General features: G+C 52.2%; 1 protein-coding gene across 1 annotated transcript; it reads right to left on the bottom strand.

The window, feature by feature from the left end:
- Positions 1-8,289: 8,289 nt before the first annotated feature.
- On the bottom strand, positions 8,290-9,222 carry LOC104381026 (olfactory receptor 14A16). The gene is given in 4 exon segments (XM_086630604.1): positions 8,290-8,408; positions 8,411-8,647; positions 8,650-8,922; positions 8,925-9,222. Coding segments are annotated over 4 exon segments (927 nt in total).
- Positions 9,223-13,518: the final 4,296 nt, after the last annotated feature.

Genomic DNA, 13,518 nt, shown 5'->3' with positions numbered 1-13,518 from the left:
AAGGAAAAAAAAAGAAAAGCAATAGAGCGAAAAAAAACAGCAAGCGGAAAAGAGCAAAAGCGGCAAAAGCCAAAGCGCAAAAGCCAAAGCGCAGAAGCCCCTCTTCCCGGCTGACCCTCGCTTTTATACTGGGCATGACGCTGCATGATATGGAATACTGATTGGCCAGTTTGGCCCTCAGTCTTAAGTTCCACACAAATCACAAGGGGAATCGTGTCCCCCTTGTCTCATCTATGCTCCCCCTTATCCCGCCGTGCTTCTGCACTCTGGCACACTGAAAAGTCCTTGGCAGCTTGTTATCAGCGTTCTTCTCAGAGTGAGCCTCTGAGTAAATCCAAAACATGGAGCTTTTCTAGCTGTTAAAAAAAAAACCTCTGTCCCAGCTAAAACTAGGACACTAGTCGTCTCTGTGGGGTTTCTCCATGCATTCCCCCTTTTTGTTTTTCTAAAACACGCTTCAAGGTGCCATGAGCACGTTCAAACAATGGCTTGGCCAGTAGGAGAATGAGGAATACCCAAAGCATGATTTACACCCCATAGGTGTAAAAACTGTCGTGTCTTCTGTGAGACATAGGCCGGGCCAGTATCGGTTTTCACTGAAAAAGGCACGCCCAAGATCAGGAAGGCGAGTTTGCAATGGGCAATGACATGGCGACCTTTCTCCCCAGTATGAGCAGACGCCCACATAGCTGAGGAGAAAGTGTCAATAGACACGTGCACATACTTAAACCCGCCAAATTCAGGAACATGCGTTACATCCGTCTGCCAAAGCTGCAGGGCCTTTAGGCCTCTGGGGTTTACCCCCGATGGCAGAGGTGCAGCGAGTCCGTGGCAGCCAGCGCAAGCACTGACAATGTCCCGAGCCTCAGTGGGCGTTAAGTGGAACTGTTTCTGCAGGGTGTGCGCACTTTGATGGAAGAAACCATGCGATGCCTTGGCTTGTGCAATGTTGTCAGGCTGAGGCGCTACCCAAGCAGGGTTAGCTAGCATGTCAGCCCTGGCGTTGCCTTCTGTTATAAAACCTGGCAAGTTGGTGTGACTATGGATATGCAAAATGTAATATGGGTGAACTCGAGCTTGAATTGCACACCACAAAGTTTTCAATAGTGCAAACAGAGCCGCATTATTCACTTCCTTCAAAAGTGAACAATCTAAGCGTTGGGTTATGTCTGCTACATAAGCAGAATCAGTGACCAAATTCAAAGGTACCTGAGAGAACCGCTGAAAAGCCATGGCAACGGCCCTCAGTTCAACCCACTGGGCTGAGCCTGACTCATGACCTTCCAGCACCTGCCACTCAAATTCCTCCTTCCAGGTAACAATAGCTTTCCCAGTTTTCCCAGACCCATCAGTGAAGACGGTGGGTCCTTGCACTGGCACCTGAGTATTTTTCGGCTGCAAGGCAAAGCTTGCCGATTTTTTGTAATTTATGGCTGGGCAGATGATAAGCAATCTGTCCCGAAAAGTTTTGCAGTGCACTTTGCAGAGGAGCACTGTCAGTGAGGCTCCACTCAAAGTGCTCCTGCTGTACTGGCAGAACAATTATTGCAGGATCCGCTGTCATTAATTGCAAACACCGTTGGCAGCATTTGATTATCAGACAAGCGATCAATTCAAACCATGTGGGTGCTGTCTTTTTTGGCTGATGTGGCAAAAAGACCCATTCCAGAATATGCAAAGGGTCGGGCCACTGTTTATTCCACTGGCCAATGATACCTGTAGGATGAAATCTGGAGCGGTAATGAAAACAGTGATATCAATGGAGGGATCCACTCGATAAACCTGACGCGCAGAAACAGCCTGTTGAACCTCCTCCAGCGCTCGTCGCGCTTCAGGAGTCAATTTCCGAGCTGAATTCAACTCGGGGTCCCCCTTTAAAATATTAAAGAGCGGGGAAAGTTGTGCTGTGGTTAGCCCTGGATAGGGACGTAACCAATTGATGATACCCAGCAATTTCTGAGCATCATTCAAGGTCTTAATAGAACCCGAGAATTGCACCTCTTGGTGTTGTATAGTTTGATTCAGAATTTTGACTCCTAAATATCTCCAAGGAGGATGCTTTTGAACTTTCTCCGGAGCCACCTGCAATCCATAAGAATGCAGAGCAGCGAGCAGCCGAGGGTGTATCCTCAGCAGCTCGTCCTGGGTGGATGCTGCCACCAGGATATCATCCATGTAATGGTAGCAGTACGCCTCAGGAAACTGCTCGCGGACTCCAGACAAAGCTTGAGCGACTTACCATTGGCAGATAGTCGGGCTGTTCTTCATGCCCTGAGCTAGAACCTTCCATTGATACCTCTTCGCAGGTTCGGCATTGTTAACTGCAGGCGCAGTAAAAGCAAATTTTGGCTTGTCATCAGGATGTAAAGGAATAGTGAAAAAAGCAATCCTTCAAATCAATGATCAGGATTTCCCACCCTGCTGGAATCATGGTGGGTGAGGGCATACCAGGCTGCAATGCCCCCATACTTTCCATCACTGCATTGATTTTTCGGAGATCCTGCAACAATCTCCATTTTCCTGATTTTTTCTTAATTACAAACCCAGGAGTGTTCCAGGGACTAGTGGAAGGCTCAAGGTTGTCCCTGTTGTAATTGCTCCTGAACCAACTGATGAAGGGCGACTAGTTTCTCTTTTGGTAGGGGCCACTGGGGTTGCCAGATGGATTTGCTTACTAGCCACCGCAAAGGCAGCGTAGGATACTCTGCGCCCTTCAGCACAGTGGCCCCCATCAAAAATTTGTCCCAATCCGTACCCCCCCAAGCCGCCAATACATCCCGCCCCCAGAGGTTAAGCGGAGCTGCAGTGACATAGGGCCAAACTGTAGCTGTTGCCCCTCTGCGTTTTTCACCACCACAGGTCGTTCGCTTAAATAGCTCTGTGTGGTTCCCCCCAGCCCTGCAATGGCTGACCCCACAGGGGCTAAAGGCCATGTAGGAGGCCACGCAGAGAAGGAGATGGATTGCCTGCTACGCATGGCAATGCAGTTTGGGGCGTTGCGGCTTGCCGGCAGCACCACTATCTGTGAAGGCACCACTGCCGTGTCTGTCGGTGCCTCGCTTGGTGCCACTTCCAGGGCCGTTGCCGGGCCGGTTGGCACAGCCAGCCCAGGTTGTCCCGGCGCAGGTCCAGCAGCAGTAGCCTGCCGCAACACCGCCATCAATGCTGCTAGTTGCTGTGATATTTCTTGCAAAACCATCATAACCTGGTGTGTCAAGAAACCCGCCATCGGCAGCTGTGCCATCTGCACCTGTACTGGGGAATGCCCGGATGATGGTGCATGTACCGGACAGCCGAGCGCTATGGGTGATGGCGCGGGACACGAAGGCACTGGAAATGGAGCCACGGAAGACCAGGGCACTATGGTCGTGTCTGGGAACAGCACAAATGGTCCTTGTGGCACTGCCAGGGCCGATTGTGAAGCGGCAAGCGGCAGTGCCTGGCCCGGTTGAGGAGCAAATGGCTGAGCCGTAGGACGGACAGATCCTGCTGTAGTAACTGAAGTAGCCGGCTGTACGGGCGGCCATAGTGCAGAGGAGGAAGGGGGGGGCCGTTGGGACAAAGGGTGGGGGAACACTTCAATGCTTTGCTTTGTCCAGAGGGATATTCCAGCATCACAAAATCACATGGAGAAGGATACTTAGGCAGAACATAATCCTGCAGGGAGGGGTAGAAACCCCGCACAATCCCCACGACTTTCTCAGTCTCCGAGGGCAGCGGATACGCTGCCTGTGCTCCCTCAGATAACTCATCGTCCCCTTCAGAGCCTTCACCCTCAGATTCATCAGAGCCCGGTAATTCTTTTCCTTTTCTTCTGCTGTCCTGCTTCCTTCTGCATTATGGCATATAGGGTCCCCCACATACACAGCAGGTCGGCTGCGTTCTTATGCCCAAACACAGTCTCATGAATTAACTTATCCCCTAGCAGTGCCCAAGCTTCTGGGCTAAGGCAGTGTTAGGATCAGCTACAAGTTCATGTTCTGCTGCCCAATTTAGCAATTCACAGAGAGCTTCATCACTTATGTCAGCTTCCACATCATTATCAATTTTTGAAAGCAGACAACATCATGCTTTCTTTCACAGAGCTTTGCCCCATCTTTTCAGTCTAGAGTTTTGTCCTCGGAGCCCCTGGGGGGGTGCACGTACCTTCTAAATTCAGTTGTAGTTGTATCACGTTGGGGTCACCAAATGTCATCCAGGAGAAGGCTCCAGCTCCAAAGCAGGTTGATGCACCTCCCACACCCAAGAGGAAATGCCCCACCTTAATTATTACAAATACCTATACACAATGTGGTTCGCAAGAAGGGTCAAGGCTATTGGTCGCTTGACCACCCACCTCCCAGAGCGATTGGCTGAATGCTATGACACCATTTCAAAACAACCTTTCCAGTGTAACAAGCTACAGGTGTTTCTCAGTTGGCCTGCATGGGGAAAGGACTTTCACAGGATGCTACAGCAGCTGGAAAATTTCTCTGCTTCTAGATTTTAGTATTCACAGTGAGGGGCCTAAAGCACAAGCTGTGAGAGAGTCTGATGGAACAGGGCCTCTGTAGCCTGCTGAAGGAGGCATGGAGCAACCTAGTTAGAGCCTACAGCCACCTGGAGAGATGATAGAGCCAAGATCTCTTCTGCAGTGGTCAATGATATGTGTCCTGCTTTTGACTGGGACAGAGTTAGCTCTTCTTTTTCGCAGTGAGAAGAGGTCTGTGTTTTGGTTTTAGTCTGGGATTTGTTATGAGAAGAGTGCTGGCAGCGCACTGATGGTTATAGTTGGCACTGAGGCCTCAAGGACTTTTCAGCTGCCGTGTTCTTGCCAGTGTGCAGGAGCACAACAGGATGGGGGAGCATGGCCGGGACAGAACGTCCACGACTCTCCTTATGATTTGTGCTTAGACTTAGGAGTGAGAGCTGAATTGGCCAATAAAGTATTTAATATCACGCAGTGTCATGCCCAGTATAAAAGTGAGGTTCAGCCGGAAAGAAGAGCCTTTGCTCTTTCAGGGGCTCTCACTCTCGGACTCTGGGAGTGCTCTCTCCCTCTCTCTCTTTCTGGGCCTCTCGCTTGTCCAGGATTGCAGGGTCAGGACTTCTCTGTCTCAGGATCATTGAAAAGAGTGGGACAGGCGTTGGTGACCAGGTGATGAGCAATTACATTGTGTATCACTTGAGTGTATATATTATTATCATTATACATATATGCATTCTATTTATTATTATTATTATATTATTATTATTATATTATTTATTATTATTATTATTATTATTAATTGTTCTTATCTCAACCCTGGATGTGGGAGAGGGTGAGCAGCGGCTGTGTGACATTTAGTTGCTGCCCAGACCCCCATAACAATATGACAGAAGCAAAAGCCACAAATCTCCTTGTGAGCTTTAGACTGAGTCTTAGGAAAAATAAAATGAGCATTGCTGTGTTCTCCACCTTTGGAGCTCTTCCTTGCTCTGCCAGTCTGTAGAGACTTCCAGTAGTCTCTCTCCCACCAGCCCTTCCAGGAGGCTATGCCTTGCCACATGCTGTACAAGAAGAGATAAAGCTGGAGGTGAGGGTCTCTACATCATATGCTCATAGGGCAGTTCCGGGGGGACGAGAGCTCAGGTGGTCTTAAGCTCAATGACCACCTCCAAGCAGGGCCAGCTCTGAGGTCAGACGAGGTGACTCAGTAAATGTCAGCATCCACAGCAAGAGTTTACACATGAACCAGGCATCTAGGCCACCGTTACAGAAATGGAGATGAGGCGTTTGACCAGCTCTGTGAACACAGTTATCAGGAGGCCAGGCCTCCTGAGAGTCCTGGGAATATCCACCTTGTCCAGAGGAGCGGGCTCTTTATGCAAGTGTCCTAGCAATCTCCAGACCACGGGGTGCTTTAGGCTGTGAACAGAATTGAAAGAAAGCCTCTGACTTGGGTATTTTTCTTAGAGTTTCTTTCAGTCCAAATCTTTTTTTAATTGGTAATAAGTTGTTCATCCTCAAGTCAGCCCTTCTTTCCTCTGCACTGTGAGCACCCTTCTGTGTGCCCCTACCCTGCACACCACACAGCTGAGCTCTACACTGGTGTTTGCCTCTCCCAGACTCTTTCCAGTCCAGCCCAGCCCCTCCCCATCTCTCCCCACCTCCCCTACCCTCTCCCCAGCCCACCCAAGCCCAGCAGCTCAGTCTGAGCTGGTCCCATGGCAGTGCCCACCTCAGGGTGCTGTAGAGCTCTGGGCACTGACCCCACAGCCCCTCTGAAGGGCACAGCAGCTGCTGGGGGCAGAGAGGGGCAGTCAGGCTCCCCATCAGCCCCAGGGATGGTGCTGGCCCAAGGGAACGAGGAAAAGGCTAGTCGCTCTCTGACTCTCCTGAATTCATATTGTAGGTGGTCCTCAACCCTGACTGAGTTTGCCCCCTCCTCTGCTCCCACCAGCCCCACTCCCCAGGACAGCACGACAGTCCTGGCCATGGGGTTCCTCAGACAGCTCCTGTGTCTCTCCAATCTCCCGTCCCTGTGCCTGCTGAGTCCTTGCTCAGTCCCATGGCACCGCAGAGTCCTTGTTCATGGAAACGTCAAATTAGTGTTTTACTTTTGGGGGACTTCACCTCTGAGGGTGTTTATCTTCTGAGTCTCTATTCACTTGAATCCCAGGACATCATGGTGAGTCCCCATCCTTCCATCTCCTCACCCCTCCAAATTAATTACCAGAGGTCTGGTACATGCCATCAGTCCTGTCGTACGTGAACAAACCTGAGGAGATAATGGGCAGCTCATGGACCATCTCTGCTTCCAGCACACACCAAGAAGAGACCTTTTAAATCAGGAACATTTGGTCCAGTGGAACCCAACTGTACCATGAGCTTAACCCCTGTCGTGGTTTAGGCCGACATGGCAACTAAACTCCACACAGCCACTCTCCTACTCCTTCCCCAGTGAAACAGAGAGGAGAAAAATATAACAAAAGGACTGAGGGTCGAGATAAGAACAGAGAAGGAGCACCCACCAACCATGGTCCTGGGCAAAACAGACTCCTTTCTTAAAGCAAAGCAATTTATTAAAAGTTACTTAAAAGGACAAAGGGAAACAAAACCAATTACTTGAGAGGATAAAAAGAAAACAAGGCCAGATCTTAAAAACCACACTTCCCCACCCCCTTTCCTTTCTTCTTCCGACTCTACCTCCTCCCCAGCAGCACAGGGGGCAGGGACTGGGGGGTGCAGGTCAGTTCATTCCATGTTGTTACTGCCGCTCCTTTCTTAAAGGAGAAGGAGTCCTTACACCATTTTCCCTTGCTCCAGTGGGTCCCCTACTCACAAGGAAAATCCACAAACTTCCCCAGAGTGAGTCCTGCCCGCAGGATGCAATCCTTCCCCATTGGATTGCTCCAGTGCGGGCTTCACCACAGTCTCAGATTCTTAGGGAGTTGTTGCCACTTGCTTCGGTGTGGGTCGTCCCACGGACTCTAGATGTGTCTCTACCTTGTCGTGCCCATACTTCATGACCATGCTCAGGCTCAGGCATCTCTTCTCACAGGCTGCAAGTGGGTCTCTGTTCCACCGAGTCTGTCCTGGCTGAAGGAGGGCCACCTGCCATATCGCCACCTCTCCAGGTGAACTCAGCCCAGTGGGCACCCCGGGAGCGGGGCTCTCCCCGAGTTCCCCAAGCGGCTCCGCCACCACCATCCTGAGCAGGTGGCGCTGGCCCGACACGGGCAGCCGCCCGGCTGGGAGCCAGGGAGCGGGGGCAGTGCCCTCCTCCCTTCTATCCTCACTCCTGGGCAAAGCACCTTTTTGGGTTCCTTTGTCCCAGCTTAAATAGGCAATTCGCAGAGGTGCCGATTGGCTCAACCCCGAGGGGGATGGCAGTCCGGTCTGGTGGCCAGAACCAGGTCTGACTCGATTCCAAAACCAGGGAGGTCACAGGGAGCAAAGCCCCTCTCCTGCCACCAGAACATACCCCCCCTCCCCCCCCCCAAACCATCACAACCCCAAACCAGAGAGAACAAAGGAGAATGGACTCTTTAGAAGACCAGTTCCATGGACAGTTTCTTGTAAGCAACTTTGGAGGAAAAGCCCCATCTTCAGGCACTGCAACTGGGAGACCTGTTTTATTTTAACAGCTGCTGTCGGACAGGCCCCATCTGACACAGTGTTGTGCAGGAGTCAGACACAATAGGATCAAGCCTCAAGACAAGCATATAACCCAGAAAATTATCTGTCAGTTGGATAATCACAAGGGAAAAAAGAAGACTTGTGACCTAAGATAAACTCTGGGAAATGTTTAGAGAAGTGGAGGCAGGTTATTGTTGGTGCAACAGTGTCCGTTGGGCCCGTTTCCATAGGGCACCCTTGAGCTCCTGGTTCCTCATGCTGTAGATGAGGGGGTTCACTGCTGGAGGCACCGCTGAGTACAGAAAGACACCACCAAGTCCAGCAATGGCGAGGAGATGGATGGGGACTTCAGGTAGGCAAACAGAGCAGTGCTGACAAACAGGGAGACCACGGCCAGGTGAGGGAGGCAAGTGGAAAAGGCTTTGTGCCGTCCCTGCTCAGAGGGGATCCTCAGCACGGCCCTGAAGATCTGCACATAGGACACCACAATGAACACAAAACACCCAAATGCTAAACAGGCACTAACAACAACAAATGCAATCTCCTGAGGTAGGCACCTGAACAGGAGAGCTTGAGGATCTGGGGGATTTCACAGAAGAACTGGTCAAGAATATTGCCGTGGCAGAGAGGTAGGGAAAATGTATTGGCCGTGTGCAAGAGAGCGTAGAGAAACCCAGTGGCCCAGGAAGCTGCTGCCATGTGGACACAAGCTCTGCTGCCCAGGAGGGTCCCGTAGTGCAGGGGTTTGCAGATGGCAACATAGCGGTCGTAGGCCATGATGGTGAGAAGATAAAACTCTGCTGAGATCAGGAAGAGAAAGAAAACATCTGTGCAGCACATCCTGAGTAGGAGATGGTTCTGGTGTCCCAGAGGGAATTGGCCATGGCTTTGGGAACAGTGGTAGAGATGCAGCCCAGGTCGAGGATGGAGAGGTTGAGGAGGAAGAAGTACATGGGGGTGTGGAGGTGGTGGTCACAGGCTATGGTGGTGATGATGAGGCCGTTCCCCAGGAGGGCAGCCAGGTAGATGCCCAGGAAGAGCCAGAAGGTCAAGAGCTGCAGCTCCCGTGTGCCTGCAAATGCCAGGAGGAGGAACTCAGTGATGGAGCTGCTGTTGGACATTTGCTGCCTTTGGGCATGGGGACCTGTTCAACGAGGAAAAAAAACAAGTAGGGGAGACTTCTCTAAGCAAAATCAAAGTAATTTCCCACAGACTCTCCCCCTGACGAACACAGATCCTTTTCCTTTTCCAGGAGAACCTCTTCAGCTCTGTGGTGCAGCTCAGATCGGTGCTGGCTGAATGTGCCGTGAGGAACAGGGCATCTGCTCGCTCACTGCCAAGGAGTCAGCCCTGCTCTGCAGCAGTGAGTCCACGGGAACACGGGGCAAGGGCCAGTCCTGGTGTTTGACTTTGTGAAATGAAACTGCTCATAACGCAGAAGGGCCTGTCAGCACCTGAACTCTCCATGCTAAGGAAATGAGAGGGCAGAAGTCAGTTTGGGAGGCTTGGGGATTTTACAACTGCCCCCATCTCTGCTGGGGAGTCTTCCTGGATGTCGGAAACCCACAACATTTCTGCTGCACTCAGGAGAACAGAGTGAGTCCTGCCAGGCAAGAGGATTACTCATGGCACAGTGCAGCAGGAGGGGAGCTGGTCTGCCCCTGTCTTGTTCTCAGCTGCCCTGGGCTTGCACATTTGTGAGATGGAGTGTGATCACACTCTTCAGTTATGTTATGCAACCAGACACTGCTGAGAGCAGAGGCATCCACCACAGGCCACTAAATGTCTCACCCCTTCTCAACATCTTATCACCCCACTCCTAGACAAGGACACACATGGATCATTTCACCCAACCCAACAACATTCCCTCGGTCAAAGAGTCTCTGCATTTCTCCATGAGGCTTGAAGATATCACAAAGGTGCTATGGGACAGGTTGGCACTCTGGAGGGCAGCTCACAGCTTGGAAGGACAACTCAAGGAAACAGCCAATTGTGCTAATGTTGGCATCTCAGTAAGAGAACTGACTCATTCCCATCCCCACAGGCTGCATTGCCCACAGCCCCACCGGTCAGAGGAAAGCTGGGACACGTGTTCCCATGGACACACCTGCATGAATGGACCAACAAGATCAGTGTGTGACTCTGCGGCTGAAACTCCATCCCCAGGGAGTCTGACAGCAATAAAAAGAGAACTTTAAATCAGGCAAATGGAGAAACCAGATAAAATAGTGAGGGTGTGGCTGAGAGAGGCCAGGGCAGAGGCAGCCGGGCACTGGGCACAGCGTTACCCTGACCCAGCTGGTCACGCCACCTCCCAGGCAGCGATAACGCAGGACAGTGGCCCTCAGCCCGATCGCTGGTCAGTGGGAAATGGGCACGTGGCAGGAGGGATGCCCTTTGCCTCTTCTGCTGGTCTGCTGGACACACAGGTGACTCCCAGCCCAGACCCCATGGCCGTGAGGGCTGAGGGCTGTGCTGGGTGGGACAGAGGAAGGGGTTGCCCAGGGAAGGCATTCGCACTGCAGGGTGGCCAGAGCTGCCCCCATCTCCCCTGCAACAGGGTTCCCATCAGCAGTTCCCTCCTTTCCTGCCCATCTCTCCTGCCTGCAGCTGTCCCTGCCAGGAGCTGTTGCTCCGGCCCCGCGTCTCTTCCCTGCCAGTGCTCCCAGAGCCCGTCCCAGCCCCTGTGTGCCCAGCTGTGCCCGGCAGCCTCTGCGTGTGTCAGGGCTAAAGAGCAGGTCGCACCCACCCTGAGGAGACTGGGAAGGGGATGCAGAAAACACCGGCTCAGGGGAGCGCCTTATCCATACAGTAATCCCTCCTTTGATCTTTGGATAGAAAAGTCCCCTTGAAATGTCCCACTGCCCACCCAGCCAACCAAGCTGAGAACCACACAGACACCTTCCCTTGCAGGGAACTCCATCTTGAAAAGTCCCCTTGAAAATGCCTGGGGTAACCTGGAGCTGTGAGGAAACCTGCCCCATGCAGCACCCCCTCAACAGCAGAAGGACCCTGCCGTGTTGGGGTCACACTTTCCACCCACAGCGCCGTGGGGAGCTCCCCGGGCAGCTGAGTGCTGACCCTGGCAGGCGGCAGAGTCCCTGCCCCGCACACAGCCCCTGGGGTGCAGGGACCTGCTGGGAAGGACAGCCTTGGGCACCCCTGGCTGCACACCCACCTTCACAACTCTGCACCCATCACTGGGAGAAGGCAGCCATCATGCCCTGTCCCTCTGACAGTGCAGCAGGGCAGCCCTCCTCTGGAGCATGTCCTCCTCCTCCATAGAAGAGAGAGATCCCACCGGCTGTGGGTTGTTCCAGCTTCACACGATCCCTCCCCGAACTGCAGCTGCCCTGCCCCGCACCCAGAGACTCACTGTGTCACGGGCTGTGAACATTTCTCCTCTTCTGAGCTCCCAGCACCCTCCTACCCCCGTCTGCCTTTAACTCCTCCGTGCCTCCCCCCTCTCCCCTGGGTGCCCGCAGGCAGTGCCCCCAGCCCTGCTCCTGGGCACAGCTGTCTCTCTGCAGCGCTGCCCGCTTGCCAGGAGCTCCCTCCATCCCAGGAGCCCGGCCCAGCTCAGCAGCACAGGACCAGCCCAGGGTGTCACTGGCTCTGCCCCCTCTGGGCTCCCTCCAGGTGTCCCTGGGCTCCAGGGGAAGCTGCTGTGGAACAGCCTGAAGGAATCCCTGATGTTCCCTCTCTCAGCGTGGCACAGACACTCATTTCCAGCTGTGTCGTTTCTCTCTCCCATATGAAAACAGTTCAGTCCAAGAAACACCTTCTCATTGTCCCGCCTTTAGACAGGACACCCAGACCGGGACAGGGAATGATCTCAGTTACCTCTGCTGAGGGATGGGATTCAGATCCATTGTTTATAGTCCTGGGGATAGAAGTGAACATAACTGCCCCCCCACGCAGCACAAACCCACAGGAGGTTTGTGGTTCCTCTGGCCTCAGCTCAGGTGGACACCCAATAGACACCTGCAGGTGAGCTCCTGTCTCAGCTCCCTTGGGAGTTACTGGAGATGGAACTGCGACTGAGCTGACCAGAGGCAAAGACTCGGTGACCTTTGAAGTGCCAGAGGTGGCCCGAGCTCCATGGAGTCAGCTGCACACTGTAAAGGAGCAATGCTGAGAGCCAGGGCAGCATCTGGGGGCATCTTCTTGAAGGCTGCTGGGGAATCTCCTCATCCAGCACAACTGACAGCAGATGTCTATTTTTGGTTGGTGGAACCTGTCTCTGTTCATTGTGTTCTGGGTAGTCTACGCCCAGATTCAGGGGATAAATTGGAGTCATGTACTACAGGGAGAGCCAAGTTTCTCTCTGTCTTTTCCATCAGCCACATGTACCACATCTCCTCTGACTATTGTGATGGTGATTTCACGAACATCCCCACGTTGCCTCAGAAAATTCACGGTAGTTAATCTGTTTAATTCCAAATACAGACCTGTGGAGTTGTATGAGATCAAAGGCTCTCACACACCCAACATGCATTTGGCAGGGACACAATCACAGAATCATGGAATGGTTTGGGTTGGAAAGTACGTGAAAGATCATCTAGTTCCAACCCCCCTGCCATGGGCAGGGACACCTCCCTACACCAGGTTGCTCAAAACCCCATCCAACCTGGCCTTGAACACTTCCAGGGATGGGGCACCACAGCTTCTCTGGGCAACCTGTTCCAGTGCTTCACCAGCCTCAGAGTGGAGAATTTCTTCCTTATCTCTGATCTAAATCGATGGTCCTGTACAGGAAAGCCATCCCCATTCAGAGCAAGTGTGTGTCAGACACCCCAGACAGCACCGCAGACAGATTCGACAAACGTCAGACAAACTTCAGTCTATTTAGAGAGTTTCAGAGAGATCTCATGGTCAGCAGAATGGAAGGGCAGCAGAGCTCAGTACAGCTGGTCTTCAAGGAGAACATCCTCCAAGCACAGACATGGTCTATATCAGAACTCAATTGAAAGCTGAAAGTAAATTCAAGGGCACCTTAACGAGCTGTTACTACTTCAGGGACAGTTAAAGAAGCAGCAGGGACAGTATGGATCATCCCTAAATGTAGGAATAGTAGGTATATATGGGTCTGAGATATTCTGTGTGTTCTTTGACTCAGTTATCACCGACAAGGTCTCCCAGGACTTTGTGCCTCAAGGCAGGACTCTAGAGGAAAACAGACAATGGTGGAGAAGAATGAAATCAGGGGCTACTTGAGCAAACTCCAATGTTACCAGTCAAAAGGGCGAGTTCTATAAATCTGTCTTTACACAGAAGGAGAGAAAGTGTCATCAGCTTGCTGGTCCATGGCCGTGTCCTCTGAAAAAATCAGGAGAATTTACAGGCCAGTGTCAAGGTTCTGAAATGAAAGTTCTTACACACTATTAAACCAAAGTCTTTTCTGCCTGTTTGGTAAC

This window comes from Tauraco erythrolophus, unplaced genomic scaffold (assembly GCF_009769465.1).
Source record: "Tauraco erythrolophus isolate bTauEry1 unplaced genomic scaffold, bTauEry1.pri scaffold_40_arrow_ctg1, whole genome shotgun sequence".
NCBI lineage: Eukaryota > Metazoa > Chordata > Aves > Musophagiformes > Musophagidae > Tauraco > Tauraco erythrolophus.
The sequence above is the reverse complement of the archived record's forward strand: the minus strand, read 5'-3'. Positions and strand labels throughout refer to the sequence as shown.